Below are 22043 nucleotides of genomic sequence, written 5' to 3'. Positions count from 1 at the left end.
TCAGGACCATGTGTGTGAGCACAACTTGTGCTGATCTTAGCAGTTATCATCCATCGTTTTGGCAGAACATTTCTTGTTGCAGAAACTCACGCATACTTTGAGGTTTGGGCTCAGTCTTATCAAAATCCCAAAGCAAATTTGAGAGAATTTCCCTTCAATTTCTAAAAAAGACCCCTACCACTGAACCAAGCACACAAGCCTCGCTTTTCAGATCTGTCTGCTGTAGTGATCCAGATATCTTTCTAGAAAGCTTTTCAATGCAAACAATTGAGTTTTCAGTTGGGACCCAAACGTGAAGTCAGGCCAGCTCTAAATTTCTGATTTAGAAATTGTGCAAATATTTTACATGGCTCCAAGAAATAATATATCATTTGTGCAGCTATACAGACCCATGAGCATATGCATGCATGCCTGGGTGGTGTTAGGATCCCATGTGATAAATTTTGGGGAAGGTAATGAGGTCTATCAAAGTGATGGCTCGCTCTGTGGTTTCCCAGTGAGGGCAGTTACTGTGCATCTTGCATCAGCCTTTTTCTTTTTCTTGGCAATAAATTCCTCAGTGTGCGGCCACTCCCTTCAGCCCTTGCCTCTTGTTGGCAGATTTCTCAGTCACAACTCACCTGGCTCCTCAAACCATTTCTTTGTCCTTTTTATTGACAAAACTGGAAGGAAAGCCAGACCTAACTTATTTCTTTCCCTCCCCAGGGACCTTATTAAGCATACCCAAACAGCGACATCTCTGCAGGGCTCCCGATCAATGGACACTGTTATCTGGAGATTTTAATCACATTAACACCACAGCAGAGGAAAATGCACCTGACTCTCCCCTGCTCAAGTGGCAAACTCAACAATTCTGCCAACTGCTGCAAGTACTACTCGTAAGGCTTAATTTGTATGTGTGGATAAAAAATCAATCTACCACAGGTACTGCCTTCTAGTCTCTACTCATGGAGCCTGAATAAATGTAGCTTGATTCTCCAGATCTGCCTTCCTTATGACTGGGAATAGCTATATTCAGGCAATCCCAAGAGCAGAGCACAAAACCAAAAAATCAGTAAGTGAAGCTTTGTGAGCTGGTGGAAGTACTTGTGCTGCTTAAAAAGCACAGCAGGAAAAAAAAAAAAAAAAAGCTGGGGTATAGATCCCTACCAGCAGTCTGTGCAACAGAGGAGAGGATAACTGGTAAAAGTGAAGAGAGTTACTCCTGCATGGAGAGCCTTACCCAGAGCACTCGGCAGCTATGCAAGGCCCGCTGGGTTTTGGCAGAGATAAGCAGGGAGCAGGGGTCAGGCTGAAGGGCAGCTGCACTCAATCATCGCCCGAGGAACACCAGAGGGACACTCTTGTGCCCATGCACTGCCAAAAATCACGTAACTCTTTTTTTACAAAGAATGAAAAATAATTTTCCATCTCTAACCATGCATCCTTGCATCTCCTCTGATTTCCAAAGAGTCAGTTATAAGCTAATCAATAGTAATTACCTATCACCTGGTTTTACCCTATTCAGTGTGCCGCTACCTGACATTGCTTCCGGGTGATCTAGCACATGGAGGGTGGGAAATTGCAGGAACAACATTTCTTGATGAAAGCTGTTACTTCTTGAGCAATACCATCACTAAATAATAAGTGGACTTTGTTGTAGCTGAAATTCTCTGGCACCGCATTAAGGCTGCATACTCATGAGATATTTTTCTTTCAGGAAGTATTTCCTGGTTCTTGAATATTTATTTTGACAAGTTTGGACTGTGGCTCAACTACTAAAAAGGGAAAAAAAAATCAATTTTCGACTTAAGCCTTGTGTTTGGTGCAAAATCTCACAGGAATTAAGGAATCCATCTGAGGGTTTCTAAAGTAGCCCATGAGGATTCATAAGCACAGTGTGCCTCTTAAGCAGCCCTTAATGAATGTGTCAGGGGCATATGCACTTGTTCCTGTGTTGTTACTGAAATTATTCTCAGCGTCCAACATCATCTCAAGGCAATCTTAGAGTAAGTATAGAATTGCAGTGATTTAAATGATAATCCAAAAAAGCGGCATTATCTAGTTCTGCAGGATAAATTAAAGACACTTACAGGATCAAAAGTATCAATTCAGCAGAGTAACTGTCATGTATAACACTGAAATTTATGTATTCAGGAGTTTGAAATTATCCTATGCAAATAAAGCCAAACAGTAATAAAGTAAAAGATTTAGCAACGAATCAAGCCAACCAATGAAGCCAGCCATCAGTAAAGCTGTAAAACTGGCAGATAACAAAGTAAGAAAAATCTAAGTTACAGGGAAACACTAGCATTTGAAAGAATAAAGGAGGCTTAAAGAAGCTAGAAGTTATAATACAATTGTAATGAGCTGCTCAGATCCATAAATTTAATACCAATTGCTGGCCTGGAGCCATTGATCTTCTTTTTCATTCTGTCCTCAGTGGGGTGATGTTCCTGCAAGCACCTAAAGAAGTTCACATCTCAGGGATTTGCCTCCAGTTGGCAAATGATTTATTTTTCTTTTTTAATTCAACAACCTGGGGGGAGGATGCTGAATGGTATGGGCACAAAGAGACACATTTGTTTGGAAGAAGCTGAACTTGTGACTCCGCTAAACCCCGGGCTGACACCCATGCACAGCCAAGCCCTGCGTGCAAGCCCTGGCGGTGTTTATTGACAGCCCGGCCGCGGACGAAGCGCTGGATTTGATAGGTCACACAAGTTAACACCTCTCAGTGCTGTATTCCCGCTGCCTCCAACAAACACAAGCTGTCAGGGACTTACTCAGAAGGAAATACATGGAGATACCAGCTCCCCAGGGATTTCTGCATGGAGGAGGCGCTTTTACCATGCTCATGAACCAAGTGTTGAGGCTGAGTAAAATACAGAAGTGCTGCCATACAGGCAGAGAATTTGATTGATGGATTTGATTGATTCCTTTTAAATTATTTATATGCTGTCTCTCTAGTACAGTTCCCTGCTTAAGCCACCAGACAGATGTTCTTTATTCCTCAAATGTGCACTTCAGTCTGATCCCTCTCTAAAATTGAGATGCAAAGTTTCACCCTCAGGGGCTTTGCTTTGGGTATTATTCATGCTGGATGGTGGGTGACCTGTGAGGGCTCCTGTGGGATGGGACGGGGTGAGCTCACGAGAAAGGTGTAATTCAAGGTGATACACTGAGTGTCAACACACCCATTGATTGTGAGAGAGGGAAGGAAAAGGGGCAAAATGCACACAACAGTTTTTCAAAAGATGGACTGAATTCACTTTGCTAAGATGCTCCTTTTCGAGCAATAAAGGCAAGCAAGCTAAGTCAGAGAAAAAGAGAAGGTCTTAAAGAAAGGAGGCCCAGCTTAGTACTGAGAAGAGATTTTTCACAATAATTTTTAGACAGTCCTATCCATACCTCCTGTAAGGTAGAATCAGCCAGGTCTCACAGTTACTCCTTGGTTTACTTTTAATTAGGCCTGAGTAGGTAAAAACAGTAAAATCAGCTTACATTCAAAATTACTTTGATGGACACAGGAGTCCACAGGAGTAACAGCACACTGAACAAAGGAGTGAGATGTTAGAAGATGGGCACAGCATTTGTCACATGGCATCAGTTACAAATCTGGAAATAAGGTTAGTTAGAATAAATAAGGTAGATATTGGAGATATATCTTCTTGACAGTTCTTTGTTTTGAGACGGTTTATTGTTCTTAGTCTGTATATTTTTATCACCTCTACACATTTTTTAATGCCAGCTAGCATTTGTTTTGCACTGAATGAATTCACTCTACACAATGCTGTTTGTATTTTCCTACTGGAATTACAATAAATCATGGAAAAGAAACGTTTCTTCTTAAACTGTTAAATCTTATGCAATGGATTTTTGTCTTCTCTCCAGTCATTTTGAATTTCTACTGTTCACCCAACATTCAACTTCATCTCCAAAATGGTAATTAAAAAGATGTTTCTTTATCTGTCATGTAAGAAAATCAGGTAAGTATGTAAAGATAAATATGGTCCTATAGAAATAAATTGTTAAGTAGGTGTATATTAAGCCTTTTACTGATTTGGGTTCTGAGAAATGTCCTGAGAATATGCATTACAAATGCTTTACAAATATAGGGAATGTTTCACTTTGAATTAAATTCCTTTTAAACTTGTAAGTGAGAAGATTATTAATTCACCTTAAATGTGCTTATTAATTTTAATGTTATTTGGCAAACATTCCTCTTTTCAGCAATTAATTTTCTCTTTGAATGTACTGTCAGGACCATATAAAATTCCAGAGTATTTTAAGATTTTGATGGGTTGCTCAGCAACATGTGAAATTAAGTTGTGTTTAAATCTCCATGGCAAGCATCTGTGAACAGCAGCTCTTACGATGGGACATAAATCTCAATCATCTTTCATTGATTTTCCTACTTACTCAACATGATAACTAGAATGTATTTCAGAGCCTCAAATCCAAGCAACTGAAATCTTTTCTTTAAATATATGTTTTGTCTTTTCTGGTTAGTTCAGCTCAGAATTGAGCTCTTCACATAAAGGCATGTCTCAGATTCCCTTTTTCAGATTCCCATGTTTCAGGAGCCCTCTGTGGGTGCAAACCCCTCTACACGTGCTGCTGTGCTTTCAGTAGGAAATCAGTCAACACCAGTTCTGTAAAGGTAAAGTGAGTCACCTTCCTTTAGTGCTTCTTTTTGGGGTTGTCCTTCAAGTAAAACACCCGTTGTTAAGGGAATTACTTCGCTTTTGAGGCTCTGGTTAGCTCTGTGGCAAGCAGGTAGCAACCTTTTAGCTGCACTGGATATTATTTCTACTGCTTAGAGAAAGTGGAAGAAAGACATTTGGAAACCCTGTACTGACACCTACTCATTTCCATCACAGCTACAATGCATATCTGGGTTTGGATTAGAATCTAAGTGATCTCAGGAGATGGTAAGAGCACAGTACTGGTGTGGCTTGGCTAGATGAAGAGATATTCTTCCTCTCACTGCGCCCACCAGCCATAGTCCTGCTTAGCCTCTGCCTACAAATGATTGCATCGCGTTAGATGTTTTAGCTTCTTTGCCTCCTGCATTGATGTGACAGTACTCCCTAGGGAAGACAACCTTTTACTATTATTAGTTAGAGCCTTGACCCTGAAACTTCTGTTGTCAGCCCCTTAAGGATGCACAGGAAAATGGTGCCATGTTGCTGTCCTCTGTGAAGACGAGGCGATCAAGCACGTTTAAGCTCCTTGAAAGAAAAGCTACCCATACACAGACTCTGTGGCCTCTAAAAGGAATTACAAAAATCCATCTGAGATGTAATGAAAACATGAATTAATGACTTTGTATCCTTCTGTGAGTCCTGGCCTCAGCTTTGATAGACTCCAAGTAAAACACTCAATGAATGGCCCCAACTTTATGTTCAAAGTGTCATGAATCTAAAACTGGCAATTCAGGTTTGATGTTTGATGTTCAGGTTTCTTGCCCCCAAGAAATATTCAGAGATACAGGACTGACTGCCACTTTAATTGTGTAGGTGAAACAGCAATGGTTTCCTTGGGGGTCTTATGGGACTGAAGATAGACCTTTTGTGTAGCTGCCTAACAGCAGGTTCCTGTTACCACAGAGCAACACGGTTCTGCTCCCCAATGACTTCAGTACATAACCAGGCTGGGTAAACACACTTAATTAAAGTGTAGAAAACAAAACAAAACAGAACAAATCTTCAATGACTGAAACAAGTCAACAAACCTGCTAGGGACCAAAAGACCAAACCAGCCCAGCAACCCCAGTATCTCAAAACGATTTCTCAGCCAAAAGATTTCTGGAGATGATGTTTTCACAGTGGTTTCCAAATGAAAAGCAAGATTTACTGTCATTGCTTCTACTGAAGTTTTCAGTGACAAAATGTTCAAAACTAGTTCAATGCTTTCAAAGGAAAATAAAGCTGCCTTTTCTCTCAGAAATCCTGCTGGCTGCCAGTGTTGACACAAAACTCGCTCTTGACCAGGCTCCTGAATGCTCAGCAAGCTCAGCGGGGTGGTGTAATTGTTTTGTTTATTTATAAGCGTGGCGAGTTTCCTACTGTAGCAGCTACCACATTTAAATGATCTTGGCAAGTGTGAGGGCATACAGGATACCTTCTGAAGAAGGACCATGTGATTGCCTGGCAGGCAATTTCCTTTTCTTTTAAAGCCCAAAACACATCTTTTCAGCCTCTGCTAAGTGTTACTATTTCTGAGGATATTTGAAGAAGGTAAAATGGCAGGAGTGCTAAAAGGAAGATAAACAAGGAGTCCAGAAAAAAGCCTCACACTGACCTTGAGGCAGAATACTGAGGGCTCTCCAGGCAGGTTTTTCTTCCTCAGTACAACCACTCATTGCAGATAAATACATTACTTAGAATTTCTACAAGGTGCTGTAAAAGTCAGAGCATTTTAGCATCCCAGAAAGCCAAAGAGGAAGTATTTTGAAATTTAAGGAGCACTTTCCTGGATCTGTAGTAAGTCTACAGTCCTCTAAATGTACCTGAATAGACCTTTGGAGGAAGCTGGAATGCCTTTCAGACTAAGCATATATAAATACAACACCTCGTTACGACAGAGCCAGAAAAAAAACCAAATCCATATTTCTGGAAAGTTTACAGCATTTCAAGTGCTGCTTGCTGTGACAGTCAGTAAGGTTGTGACTGATGGCCCCAGAAAGGACACTGGTGCTGAAGCACCAAGTAATGGATGTACCAGTGAACACTTCTGTAAGTCTTTGTTGCATGTCCTCATGAATTCTTTGTCACCTCTCCTGTTTTACAGGCAATAAGTCAAAGGGTTTTGCATGGGATTGCATGTTGCTATGGAAGCTACAAAGGTTTCATGCTGTCTTACTGCAAACATTTGGGGTTGATTTCCCCCTTTCCCTATTTCACTCTTCTGCACACTATTCAGCACCTCAGAAGAGCAAAACATAGTCATATAATTTTCATAATCAGCTGATGCCTACGGCAAATCCAGCAGGTTAAATGCCCAGTGATTCTGTGCAGGCCAAACATCTCACACACCCCCTCCACTCTGCTGTCTCTTTTCCTAACATGCAGAGCACTGCAGTGCTTCGGGAACCCTTGTCCCTGAATGGTGCTATTTGAATTGATGGAGGAAACAGACTGGAGTTGTGAATCCCTCTCCCAGCTGAGCCCTTCTGGCCAATGCTTCTCATCTGCACAAGCAGAGCTCTCCTCGAGTGCCTGCCCTGAGGTGGTCTCTGTGGCAGATTCATCCTGGCAGCTTGTAGCTTCAAAACTTGAAGTCCAGAGTTTTTTATCACCCAGCATCACTCAGCAGCTCATGCTGGCCATAAGTTAGCTACTTCATATGACTGTGATGGGAAACTCCAATCAGCAAGTAATGAATCTGTTGATTTCAAAGTCCATCTAGGCAGTGCAGTGTAAATCCATGCTATTCATTGATCACTGCATTGATCACTTGAGATTTTGGGAGGAAATTAGCCAGTGAAATTGCTTTAAAACCCCACACTGTGAATGTCAGCCACATCCCAAAATAATTTGATTTTTGAATTCTCCCTAGACATCTTATGCAAAGGAGAGTTCCAAATGCTTCCCCACCTCAGACTGAGAATTAAACTACAAATACTTTGTATAAGCCAGCTAGTTCCTACTGTCCACATTCATTAAGAAAGCGCTAAGAACTGGGATCCTGCTGGCTACAAACAACTTTACAAACTGATCCAAAACCAAATGCCATCTAGGAACCAATTCAACAGCTGCTGAGAATCAGCCATTTCTGGAACAAACAATGACAATTGCTTACAGGACCTTTAAGCAAAATGATGTTGGACACACAGCCAGAAATAAACCACCAAGTTCAATCAAATGAAAATTACAAATTTCCACAGTGTTAGAACTTGCTCTCAAAGTTACTCAGACCACTAAAAGTTTTGTCTGCTGTAAGATATTCTTTGATGTGCTGATGAATTATTAAAACCAAGCCAAATTAAAGTTCATTTGTTAGCATGTCCTAGCTATTAGAAATACAATTTGTTTTCCCCTGCCAGAGTTTTGGAAAGTTTCAAGGTGATACAATTTTGGAGAATAAAAGGAAAACCATGAAAAAAATCCAAACTTCCCCATTCCTGCTTTATTTCACTCTGTAGAGTATCTCAGCAAAATCTCTACCCATCCTGTGAAAAGCAATGCACCATCCACACCTGCTCAGTAAGCAAACGTGTTTTATGTAGTTGTGAATAATTTAATCAGTAATTATTATATTGATATTATAAAGATACAAGTAGCAGTGTTTGATAATGGTTTGTAGATGGCCTGTATGTTGTTCAGTGAGCTCTAACTTACAGTCCCAACAGTCCCTGAAATGAAAGATAGTCCTCAGGTCATCTGTGTACTGTTACTAGTAATTTGTACTAAAATTCGTGTGTTTGTAAGGGCTATTTTTATAAGTATTTGTTTATTCATTCATTTATCATCAGCCTAATTAAAAATTAGCATATTAAGCATATAAAGTAGAGTTCAGATTGGCCAATTTTACTTCTGACTTCAACAACTAACAACAATCCAAACATGACATTCCCCACATTAAATATGGAGTCAACACACAGCCAAGAGATGTGCCTCACTAAGAAACAGCCTTTCCCTGTGGAGCCACCTTTTTGCTACAGTCACAAGCAATTTGTGATGGAATAACCAGAAGTGAGCTCCTGATATCAGTTACAGTGGTCTAATTTACCTGTCATCAAAGCAGTGACTTCTGTTTTACCACACTGTAATGGGGATGAGAGTCCTGACTAAATATTCCATATATACACACCACATAAACATAATACTACTAGCACGTGAGACAAGACTAACATCTTAATGTATTTATTGCCATTTGTAGCTTGCATGGTAAATGTATTGCAATGATAAGGGCTTTTTCTCATGTCCTCCTGTATTTTCACCTTTGTTATTGGTTTTCCCCTCTTCAAATGCTCTATGATCTGGTAAGTCAAAGGGGATAATTTCAATGCTTAGGAGTGGATCAGGACACAACCCTGAATGGCAGAAGCAAAGAAATGCCACTTCTGTGTGAGCCTATTAGTAGTGCTGTTGTAAGTGAAGACCCCCAAACCCCTTCAGGGCCTGGTGTCAAAGGCAGGTGGAGTGAAGAAGTGCCTACCTGAAGACGGCAAGGCTCAAAGACCAGAGCACTAGCGGCTTCCTCAGTTCAAATTTTGCTCGTTTGTTCATTAGGTGCCGACCACCAAATATAAAGGCAGCGTACAGAGCTGAAAACAGGAATGATTTCTTCCTGCAAAACAAAACCAAAAAACACCTGTCAAATGTTTAATTAATATTAGATACACAGCAGAGTCACCCATGGACATCACGGCTAACGGCTTGTGCGCTTCCTTGAAAGGAAACTCTTTGGGACACATCCCTGCAACCCAGCTGAGCTTATCATTTCTGTACGAAACCACATGCCTGCCCACAATCAGGGCTGGGTGCAGGCAAAACTGACCCTGGGTAAGTTCTGGAAAAGAACAGACAAATTTGGCTCCCATTCTTCACCAGTTTCAGAAGACTGAACTTCTGGAGGAAGTGAGGAATAGAATAGATATGGCAGAGCCCAGACACACTTCTGCAAGCAAAACATGGTTGGTACTTGAACCCGCTGATCACATTCTGTGCCTCATTTGTCTTTTTCTTACAAATTTTTGTTTCCTGGAGGATCCTCCCTACATGGCAAGTTAGTTTCCACTGTTTCCCCTAAAAAGACACTTAAAGACCATCAGCACTGCAACACACCATGATGAGCCTCACAAGAAGCAGAGGATCAGCGAGGAGAGGTCAATAGCCCCATTAAGCAGCAGGACCATGCTGGTTGGCACGGCCCTGCGGCATCGCCCTGCCTGTGACTGCTGGTTCAGGAAATCCAGTGCATTTGCTGAAAGGTCAAACAGAGCTCTCTAAAGGAACTTCAATTATACTCTTCAAATTGCGAATTTTATTTTTAAAACTGCCTGACAGTAGTCTAGCTCAGCAATAATCACCAAATATTTGAACTCTGCTACTATAACTCATTTTAATCAACCATTAGAGGTGAAAAATAGACTGGGATTCTTTCCCGCACGGCACAACATTATACTGACTAAGGCTTAATGATGTACACCATTAATGGTGGCCTAGCTGGAAGGGCATCTATTCAAGAATAGAATTTTCTCTACATAATTTAACATCACATTCACAAATATAGAGTGGACTGTGGTTTCAAACCAGGAGTTTCTGGCTCCTATTGTACACCAAGAAAGAATGACAAATACTCTCAAGAAAGGTAACTACTCCATCAACGTGACTGAAAAGACAGCAGCAGGCTACAAGACCTTTAGTTCCTTCTGACACTGGAGGGTAGCAGTGGCAGACAGGCCTATGATCGGGGCATGGCACACTGCCCAGGCTTCCCATTGGGAGAGAAGCTCACCCATATTGAGGTCTTCAGACTTTTCATAGGATTTTCAACTGGATGTTTAAACGACAGGATGTTGCTTCCCCTCAAGATAAAAACAAGTATGTGCCATGGTGTCACTACCGGTACCAAGTAGATGCCACCTTTTGGCTCTTCCATTGTGACTGACCAGCTGAGGTGGCAAGGAATCTGTCCAGCACAGCATGGTTCTGAGGGCCAAGCAGTGTGGCACAGCACAGCATGTACCTGTGTCTCCTCAAGGCAGCTGGTAATGGATCACGAGACCCTCGATGGCCAAGGGTCTTCCCAGAAGGTTCAGAAAAACTAAGAAAGCTGTAGCACATCTGACTGAAAATACAAAGAAAGCACATGCAACCTTCCATCAAGACATATGAATTGAATTTTATATAAGTTTGAAAGCTAAGTACAAACTAACCCTAAGAGAGACAGATGCGTATCAGTAAGCATTCTGCAGCGTGCCATTTTCTGCCCACTGAGAAACTCTGTTTCTACCGATATATTTATAGTTCTGTGTTGTAAAATGCAGGTAACTGCATGAAAATATGCCTGATGCTCTGAGAAGGGAGGACCCATGCCTGTAATCTGGGTGAGCTTTAGCATCCATGCTGGCAAAAGCCCCAGGAAGATCCAGAACAATCACAAAGCCAGCACCCTCTCACGTTGTGCACTGACATACTCCAATTGCCAGAGCAATGGTTATTGTGACCAGGTTTTGAAAATGATAAAGCGTCAGCCCTTATTCATATAATACAGAAAACAAGCATTTATTTTTGCTTCACTGGTCAGGGAAGGGACAGAATCACCAATTTGAAAGCATGACTGCACTTTAACTCGGCTAGAGATCAGTAAATATTTGTTAACCAGTCTGGGTAACGATGAACCACCTCAAGTTTGCTCGTACTGAACCACCTAACTGTTTACACAAGATTTATGGGTTGGAAGATAGAAGCAGGCTCTTAGCGTGAGTCTGGACTGCATTCCCACCTCCCTCCCTCTGCAGCCTTTTCAGCAGTGGTGTGAAGCCCAGCCCACTGCCACCCTGGACATGGCTGAGGTCTGTCCTGCATTGATCTCCAAAGCAACTGAGAGCAGTGTAGATGACATCCCAAGTAGTGCAGGGGAAAAGACTGCCATACAGTGCTGCCATGCAGCTGCCAACACAGCACAGGCCATGCAGGCTGGCATGGGAGGATGTCAGATTCAAGAGCAGTAGCTAGAGACACTTTGCAGGAAGGCAAGCTGGAAACAGTTCAGTTCTAGATCGAACACAGCCGAGACTTCAAAGTAATGGTTCAACTTCAGTTCCAGTTCAAGGCAAAAAAAAGCAGTCTGAATGAGTTAGCAGTTCAGGTCTATGTTCTGTCTGTCTCCACTTCTTCCTGAGGCAGATAATCTATATATTTACATCAAGTAACATTTCATTTTGCTTCTTATTACTGAAACTATCTTTTGTGAGTTCAATCAATTCATTGAGGTCAACAGTTATGTTACAGTAATTAGAATATATAAATTTTAGGTCACTTTAAAGCTTTGTAATGAGTACAGCGTTATTTACAATGATGGCAAATGGTACTCTCAGAGTATGCAGCTTTGTATCAGCAGAGGCACACATGGCAAGATTTGACTGCACACATGATGTGAACTGCAGAGAGCAGCTGTAAGCAGTTTCAGACAAGGAGGGACACAGTAGTATTATCTCCCATCAGAGGTAAGCACAATAATGAATAATGATTAGGCTGATCTTGAAATCATCCACTGTTTTGATCCCTGCTACTTTTTGCATTCAAAGGACTTTGAATTTTCCTCATTTTTTCAGCCTAACAATGGTTAAAAGAACTGGGCAGGCCAGGTGATAGAGTTACAAAGGAGTTGCAGAGGTATGTACTCTTAAGATAATCTGATAAACTCCATTGGACTGGTATTAACCAGTTTCCTACTAGTGTTTTTATGATGGATTTTCCCAAAGGTTCATACTACAGTCTGGCGCTGGGCTAGTGACATAAAGCAATGGCAATCTGACAGAATTCAATTAGGTCTGGTATGATTTTAACCAAAGAAGAATAATTTTGAGCAAGCATTTTGAAAGACAGAGGTTTGGAGTTGCTCTGGAGCAATGTTACCTGAAGAGAAACTAAAAAGAGCAGAACGATGACCAAAAAAATTAACCTTGAAACTAAAAAAATAAAATCCCTCAAAGTAATTCAGGAACAGACTTGCATCAATAACTTATATGTTAGCACATTCATATGTTTGTCTTCAATTCTGTTCTGCAGGGTAACACAGTAGACATAAAGACAGGGCTGCCAAATCCTCCACATTTTTCTGGCATTTCTGTTTCTCACAGTTGTCTCCCACCTTCCTACATTTTCAGACTTCAGGGACTAAGTACTATCTCTACTGAATACAACTCCATGTTCCTCTGACAAAAGTTGCCAGCTCTTTTCCCTTTTCTGGGTTTCTGGAGAACCTATTAAAAGCTGTATTGGGGCTTATTACAAGAGAGGGAGGCAAGAGGGGCTACGGGCTGAAGATGTGAGACAGATATTCCAGGACAGTAGCAGAGAGATAGCTGGGCCATGAGGCAAAGGGAGGGGAAGAAGCTGGGAGACATGATGTGAGAAAGAGAAGTGAAAGGATGAATAGTAAGCATGGCAGCAAATGATGGGAGCTGGCAGCCATGAGATGGACATAAAGCTGGGACAGCATGGAAGGCAAGGAGGCTTTAAGTTCTTCCTGTGCTGGAACCCCTGGAAGGATGCTTCCTGCATCCATGGGCATGCCTGTGGCAGAGGAACAGAGACAGGAAAGAGGAAAGAGGAAAAGTATAGCTGAGAAGAGGGAGGCAGAAACTGAGAATGATAGAGAAAGACAGAAATGAAGCTACTCTTCATTTCCAGCCAGGGAGTCCCACGCAAGAAAGCCCACTCAAGGCACCATGGAGTGACAAGAAGAGATCAGCCACCCAAGCCTCAGGCAGGAAAACACAACACTGGGAACTGGCAGCAAATAATCCAAAGAGGAAAGCAGTTGTAAACAAATGGCTAAGGATTAAGAAATCCTGTCTTCCTCAGAAGCACTTATTTATAAAATGCTGAAAATATAAGAATTACCACAGTATTCTAAAATTAGGGGCCAAAGCCTGAGGGTGAGCCTCATGTGCAGCAGCGTGAGACATCCCCCTGTCTCTGATGCAAAGTTAAATAGCCCTGAATACTGCAGTACTGCTGAAGGAGGTGGTTTCAAGCCCAGATGCACTGTTGCCATTTTCCCCCTGAAAATAGCAGCCTGAGTCACTGTTGTAGAGTTCTCTGATGTTAACGAGTAAACTAAAACAGATATATATATATATATGTGTGTGTGTGTGTGTGTTATAAATTTGACTATTTCCATAGGATTTTCCTTAATCATTAAGGAAAGTCCTTAAAGAAATGCCCAAAAGACAACCTTATCACAGACTGTTTAACTATCTTTTATAATGTAATACAGGATTATCTGCATAACAGCCTTCAGTAAGGGAGTAGTAAAGTGGTGTTAGCCCCCTCTTTCTATATTCCATAGGATTTTTAAAGCTTTTTTAAATCAAGATGTATTTACTTTGCACATTCAAGGCTCATTTTTAAATTCACTACCACTTCTTCATCTGTTGTAAAGGGAGCACAACAGGTTAAAAAAACCCCACTGCAGTTGCCAGAGCACAGTGTTGCTGGAAAGTAAACAAGCAGTTTCAAGCTCCTGATGTTTTTCTCTTGGCCTTCTTCATCACCATTTTATTGATGTAAAAAATAAAAAAACCCCAACCAGATCTTCTGAACAAAAAAAAAAAAAAAAAAGAAATTAAATAATGTCTGGCTATATGAAATGTAAGGGAATTTTCCTAATGCTTTCTCCCAGCTTTCAACAGAAAATGACAACAATAACTTGTGTTTGTAATTGAAACTGCCACCTTGAGAGTCTGTTTCAAGTGCTTTAACCTGAACCCATATGAATCACACAACATACCCATGTCCACAGATCAGGCAGCCGGGCTGGTAGCCTTGGCAAAATTACTTCCTCTCTGGTGCTTATTTAAAAATCACACATTCTGTATAAAAAAGGGTGTGAAAATGCTTCTCAGTCTCTCAGTGTTTCTACCTCAGAAATACTGTCAAAGCAAACCTTTCTCTCTCTCTTCACTGATATAATTTTGACAGAACCAGCAAGAAGAGATCCAATGTGTGGATATGCCAGATCTGTGTATGAAAATATAACCTGTACTCCTGGCTTAGATTTGAGTTCCTGCAGCTGCTTCCCATTGACCAGCAGCCTTCATAACCAAGAGAGAAGGACACACAGAAGAGAAGCCCTGTCTGATACACACATGCCAACAGAGTCTGATTTATTCCTGCAGCTCAATACCCTCCGACATTTATATTTAGCACAGCAATGATGACAGTCACACACACACATGTAGGTGATTCACTGATGATAGTCTCTGACGTAAAAAGCTATCAGAGAGTAGCCACAGACGCATCTCATACCAATCATCTGATCCCTTGATTCCTAAAGCCTGAGTCTCAAAAGGCCATTCAGCCTCCTCGTGACAGGTGCTGTTGGATGCGCAAGTCTGTGCTTCCTCCAAGGCTGGAGGAATTCCCCAGGCACCTCTCTCCTGTCTGAGAGCAAGGGAAGAGGAGTCAGGGCCCTGGGAACACACATGGGCCAGGGACTGTTATTCCCCCACATGTGCCTTCTCTCTGGGGTGCTGCTCCCATCACCCGATTCATGTCACTACTGCCAGACAGTAGCTGTGTCACTGCCCCGACCCCTTAACCCACACAAAGGAAAGAAACATGGGGCCGGGAGGCTGCCAGGAGAACTGCTGTGGGAACTGTCCCAAGCACAACATTGCTGAAAAGGATGGAAGATGAGGAAGACTTGTGTATGCACTCTTGCTCTATGAGTGCCAGTGGCTGAGCTGAGGGGCAGCCTGAATCCCAGGTCCCCACTGCCCAGGTCAGAGTGCCAAAGGTGAGAACTGCAGGGGCAGCAACCTCTGAAGAGCAGAGCAACTATTTTGTTGTGTTGTATCACCAGCTCATAGCTTGCTCTGGTCCAGTGGAGATAGCCCCAGTTCGTCACCAGCTAATTTGCAAGAGCACTGTGCCAGGGGAGCAAGAGGCTGTGCCCACCTGAGCCTCTGCCCACAGTGCATTCAGTCAGACCCAGAGGCAGGAAACCACTCCTGTGCTGGCAGGGCAGCCAAGAGCCCTAAAATTACAGAGAGGAGAAACAAGGGCACGGAAGTGTGGGGGCATGGGGGAAGGTGGCTCATGTCCTGCACCTCCCTGATGGTTGCATGTGTTTTGTTGAAATGTTTGCCAATAATTTGTAACACTCATGTTTGTAAAACATACCTGTTACAGAGTATTAGCCACACACTTATGTGGGCATCTAGGGACAAAAAAAGCAGCAAACTTTTGTTGTTTTATCTGAGTGGGAAAACGTAAGAAAAGCATAAGGGTGAGAAAATACAGTTAAAATCCAGGAACAATTTGGGGTTTTTTTCAGATAGAAGGGGCAAACTCAGCTCTGAAGCATAGTCCCCTGGTATTTATAAGCCTCATATAGGCTTGATGGAACAAACCATAAATCTGTAAAAAACTCGTAAGCTACAATCCCAAATATAAGCCATGTCAAGAGAAAAGAACCTCTCAAATAGAAAGCACTTCAGAAAAAGACCCCAAAACAAGTTCCAAAACTTTGCGTTTTGAAACCAAGTTGCCAAAATTATCACTGAAGGAAAATCAGCTTCATCTCTGGCTCTGCCCAGACTTCCTCCACTTAAGCTTTGAATGGGGACCCACCCAGTGGAGATGGCAGGTGAGTGTGCTTGCCACGACAACAGCCACCCCTGAAGTTTTCACCTGGCACAGACAGCAGTGGAAGTTGCAGCCCAGTGGGTTGGGTGACTGGGGTGAGCCACACCATACCCTCCTACCCAGTTGGCATCCCAAGTGACATGGTTCAGCCTAAGTAAAAGCCTGCGCCGCCCCATCCTCAGCGTCACCACACATCCCAAGGATGGGATGGGCCACATCCCAGGGATGGCATTTGACCCCACTGTTAGTGACACTGATCATATGTAACAACCATTTTTGGACAACCCCCTCCAAGACTTACAGGGCTAGTGCTAAGACTTGAATCTAGCCTCACAGGACCCTACTGCAAAAATGAGGACCATCCCCGTCCCTGTCAAGAGCCTTTAAAGAAGCTCAGTGTCGTCAGAGAAGCTCCTTGACTGGGAGCCTCTGCTAAATGCATTGATATCACTCTGACAAGATACATAGTTCTTAGGACAAAGATTTGGGGTTGTAACAGGCGACAAATCAGGGTGTCCCAATTCCACTTGGTTTTTCCAGGCCTTGCTGAAACTTTCAGGCAGTTGATGGAGAGATGGCAGAAAGCAAAGAAGCTAATGTAGGTCATAGGCACTGCAATTCTGATGAAAAGCTACACTACTTTCACTTTTAATTTCATCAATGTAAATGTAAATGTAAAAACCTCTGGCCTCCACCATAAAACCTGGAGCTAGTAAACACAACTGCAAGTGAACTTGGGGACTACTAACCTACATCCTTCCCAGCTGAAATCATTCTGTTTGTTCCTGTATCTCACCTGAAAGCAGTTAATGAAGATGCTAATAGAAGTATGTCATACAGTCATAGCTGAAAATAACTAGATTTCCAAACTGCCTTACTCCTTTGATCTGCTTTATCTGATCAAATTAATCAATGGTTATGACATTTCACAATTTTACACTTAAAGGAGTACGTCAATGTAAATCCTTCAAATGCAAGAAGATCCCTGAAGAAACTCAAAATGTTATTTATATAGACAGGTGCTGCTTTTTTAAACTGCTTAGCAGATAAATATTTGTTTAATAAACAGAACAAAACACAACTCAACTAACAGATCAATAAGAATACTTCACTGAAGCTGCCTTTGCCCATGCACCTGCAGAAGGTCTCAGCATCACAATGGCATGTTCAGGTCCCTCTACCATTGAAAAGGCAATTTGTAACTATTCTGGGAAAGTGTCTGTTGGATCTCAAAAAATATTTAAGTAAAAATAAAAGCAGTCATTCAAGATGAAGCATGGAAAATGGAGGGGTTGCAAGCAGTGTGTTATTTTTCTATCTATCCGCCCTAAAAGATATTCCAGCCGACGTTGCTCCCTTCCAGCCTTCTGCAATACAGCCTCAGAAAATGATGTTGCTACAACTGTCAGTGGATTGCAAAACACAAACAAATAAAACCGTTCTGATTTCCCTGAGAGCGTTCTCAGCCAAAGGAGTCATGCATGATTTTCCCATAGAGCAGAGAGCAATGGCAGAAACGGGACAGCAAAAAGCAATACACAATTAAGATCCTATAGCCAGGGCTTGTTGATCACCTTATAAAAAGCATCACCATTTAACTTCCTCAGTGCTAGAAAACATTAAATTATCCTGGAGGAAACCAAACTAAGGGGATGCCTGAAAAGCATAGTAATTTAGAATATTGTCCTAGGTCTGGCCAGGACAGGGTTAATTTTGCAGTAGCCAGGAAGGGGCATGGCTGGGACCCAGAGGTTATTCTGTACCACCACATGTCACTGCCGAGGTTGGAGGTAAGGGAGTCTCTTCTGGGAAGAAGGGGTTCCTTTTGGTCAAGTGAGCATGGCAGGGGGAGCTGTCCAGTCCTGCTGGCTGCTGGGGGTTTTGTGTGTGAATCCTTCCTTTCCCACACCCTCTGTCATTATATTGCTGCTGCTACTGCTCGTTTTCTCTTCTCCTTGCCCTCTCCAGTAAGCTGTTCTTATCTCAACCTGTGGTGCCTCCAGTTCTCCTCTGCAGCAGGGGAGTGGCCAGGAGAGGAGTGAGTGAGAGGAGTGTGGGTTTTAGTGGGAATTCTAAATTTGAACATACCATTCTTAAACCATGTCAGATACACACTTACTCCCCTTTTCTTCATCACCTAAAGACCTAAAGCCATACACACAGATGAAAGCAAGCCAGTAATATCATTTGGTGGCCTAGCTTTGGTTAAAAGGGGATACTGGTACCAGTGATATTGCAGTAATGGAAATATTGAATAAAATGCCTTGCTTTCAAACCTTCTGAATGTCCAGGCAACCTATGGAAGAGAAGGCAGCAAATGGAACTCATAAAAAACGTGGAGAAGCAAATGAAAGAATATCTTCCAGCATCCTCTACTGAAGAAAAACCAGGTCATCTTGAGAACAACTTCCTGCTCTGACTGGTCCCACAGTACTTTTTGATGCATGATGTCAAGGACTGCTTGATGTATATCTAATAGAATCTTCAAGGACATGTGACTTTTGTCTATGGGTGAGAGAGCAAGTGACAAAGGATGCTAATGGACATGCTGCAGTGAATCCAGACCTACCTCCTGACCAATCAGAAACCAGCAAAATCCAGAAAATAAATGGGGCAATCTTTTCATAATCTTTTCAGTTACCTCTCTAAAACAAAGAGCTCTGCCCAAGAGCCATTCTGCTTCTTAATCAACTGGGAATCGGGTCAGAACAAACAGAAAGGTGTTTCAGCAGAGCTCAAAACTTGCAACAGAAAGCAGTTTGGAGTAGCTCGGAGGCAGGTTTACATGCTGCTACCTCCTTTCAGCACAATGCTTTGCCACTTGTCCAATGTGTCCACTGGCAGGGAAGGTAGCATTATCTGATTATGTTGTCACTACCAAATGGCATTTTCATGAACTAAACCTTACTACTACTTAAGAGTTTCTTGCTTCTCATTCCCAGTGGAGGCTTCAATACCCAGAATAATCTGCTAATAAATTTCCGTGTACTTTCAACCTGTCATAATTCCCATGCAATTGACTGTGACCTATAGCTTCTCCATTAAATCCAGAATTGTTTTACTTGAAATCAGTCAAGGCAGTATCTTTAAAGCAGACCCTTTCAAATGCAAAGGTAGAGGCAAACTGGCCTGAATCCAACTAATAAGTCTTTGAGGAGTATATTAAACACCGTGAGAAATACTGCAAGCAATAAACTAGTGGAGTAATTTTCTAATTACTGTCAGAATTTTCAGGATCTGAGATGGACAAAATTTAAGAGCAGAATGACATTCCTAAACCTGTAGTGGAAAAAATGGGACAAAGGAATGTAGCAAAAGCTGTACAATCACCAACACCTGTTCCTCAACTAAATATCACAGCCTGGCTGTTTTTTGGCCATTTCCTGCAGACATCCCACTTGCACTCCTGAACAAGTCCAAAACAATCGGCATAAACCAGCAGGAGTGGCACAAAGCAGTACAAAGTACAAGGCATTAATGCAGCTTATCTCCATCCTGTCAGCAATATGGTTGTGACAGCTTGTTCTGCCATTCCACCTCTGCCTACAGCGTCACGCCTGGCTCACGCCCCTGTGTCTCTCTCAACAGGTGGCAGGACTCACTGGGTCTCCCAAACTAAAGAGTCTGAGTCTCTTTTTGCTTCCAGCCATGATGGTTTGACTGACTGCATTCTGCCCTTAGCCACCCCCTTACCTAATGAGATGGGATACTTAACTGCTTAGCCGTATTTCACTTTCCATCGCAGCATAAGAAGACCAGGTTACTGGAGGATTAGGAAGTTTAACATGAAAGTGTTACATATACAAAGAGAGCTGCCTGTCATAGTCTTGCTAAATCTTGCTCAGAGGGGACCTGCTAAAAGACAGGAGATGCCAAAAGGAAAGAAATCACAGACACACAAGGTGATGAATCTGGACTAGGGTGGAAGTGGCTGACCCAAGAGAAGGAAAAGGAGCATTATGAGGAGAGAACAGTGATTGACATCCGGCTCTTCTGGACAGGCAGACAAATGGAGCAAACAAGGGCATAAATATGAATAAATTTTTAAACAATTCACATACATCAACAGTCAGAATTCAATGGCTGTGGTCACTAAGGGACAAAAAGCAGAACCAGATCATTGCAAATGAATAGGAGAGCTGTTAGCGCATCAGTGATCCTGCTTCAGATTCTTTTCAAACAAGAAGCAGCCTCCTGTGAAGGTAAAGAACCTATTTAAGTTACCTGACCTTGGTTTGTTCTCAAAAGTCACACAACCAAAATTTGTTTTACACCTCCTAATATATTCCATTTGCTGTTCTTTTCTTCATTGGATTGTACACCACTGTAACTTGTGGATTTTGCTCAAATTTCTCTCCATGGCAGGTTTACTAACTTATGGGTGGCCTGTAAAGAGTTAAAAAAAAATCTGTTGCAGTCAAAAGCCAGGCTAGTCCTACATTAATTTCTGTATCACACAGTTACCATAGTAGAATACTCTCCACTCTCATCCCCTATGCTTACCACTTTTCTTTAATGGGGCTGTTGTAAAGTCAGCAGTAAATCTGCCTTCTTTATCTGCCCACTGTTTCTCTCATGCTATGATCAGATGACACATGAACCGATTTGCATCAGTATCTCATTCAAGGATGCTCTATTCCCTTTGCAAACAGAATACAAGAGTCCCTTGGCCCCTGTGTGCAGGATTTGGTGGGCAAGAGAGGGGGAAGAAGGTGAACTTCCCAAAGACATTGTTTTCTCAGAGAATGCCCTGAGGTGCTCCAGTGCTTTGCAACTCTTCCACCAGAACCCACCAGCTGAACAAAATCAACACCCGGACACTGGTCACCCTCACTGTCCCTGCACCTGGTGGCCCCATCACAAAACCCACACATGCGACTGGGAAATATCTGATGCTTTCTTGCTAAACCTGCATGATTCAAGCACCTATCACACTCTCCGGGGGTGGGGCACTCCAGTTTCTGGGCATTAAGTACACATTAACAGTAGCCTGCTTTTATGAGCCTCTCCTTGGGAAGGTAAATGCTATCTCTTTGAGGTTGGTAATGATCAACGCAAGTGCACATTTGCCACCCAGCTAACCTAACTGCCTGGAGAAAAAGTTGCACCGCTGTGTATTCAACAAGCTTTTCCACTTCCATGATACCCTAGAGCAAATGGCAGTTTGCTGATGTTTACTGCTTTTGGTTTTGCTTCTTCTGATGCTGTAGCTTGCTTTGAGATTTATGAGTGTAAACATGCTATAAATGCGTATTAGAGACTTCCACAATTACTCTGCATCTGGACTGACACTTACTCCAGCCTGTTTTCCAAAAGGCAGATAGTCTTGGAATTGAAAGCACCAAAGGGAAAGAGTTTACTCACATTTTAGGGAGCTATGCCAGTGACTCCCCTTCTGCCCCATTGCAAGGAGTTTTCTACTTTCTCCAGATCACTGAGACTCCAGCTCACTAAAAACAAAAACATTTGAGAGACCTGGACCTGCACCACCACCAAGTGACCACCAACGCAGACACGTGCCCCTGTGTTTGCCTGCATCCCGGCCATGGTTCTGCTGCGCTGCAGTCAGCCTGTACCTGCACTGACAGCCAGCAGCAATGGTCTCAGGCTCAAGCTCTGCTTTGCTTCTTTGGGGCTCGAGGCTGCTGTGTCCCCACGGTCAGCACAGTGCAGGGGTGCACCAGCTCACGTGGACATGTCTGGTGCAGCCCTTCATTTTGGTCCTTCCTGCTA

General features: G+C 42.5%; 1 protein-coding gene across 1 annotated transcript in view; it reads right to left on the bottom strand.

Moving 5' to 3' along the window:
• Positions 1-22043, bottom strand: part of ELOVL6 (ELOVL fatty acid elongase 6) — a 79660-nt gene that overhangs the window by 20279 nt on the left and 37338 nt on the right. The window contains exon 2 of the mRNA XM_038135149.1: positions 9145-9276. Within this exon, the coding sequence (XP_037991077.1) occupies positions 9145-9276 (132 nt within the window). The remainder of the gene's footprint in view (positions 1-9144; positions 9277-22043) is intronic.

Source organism: Motacilla alba, chromosome 4 (genome assembly GCF_015832195.1).
Source record: "Motacilla alba alba isolate MOTALB_02 chromosome 4, Motacilla_alba_V1.0_pri, whole genome shotgun sequence".
NCBI lineage: Eukaryota > Metazoa > Chordata > Aves > Passeriformes > Motacillidae > Motacilla > Motacilla alba.
The sequence above is the reverse complement of the archived record's forward strand: the minus strand, read 5'-3'. Positions and strand labels throughout refer to the sequence as shown.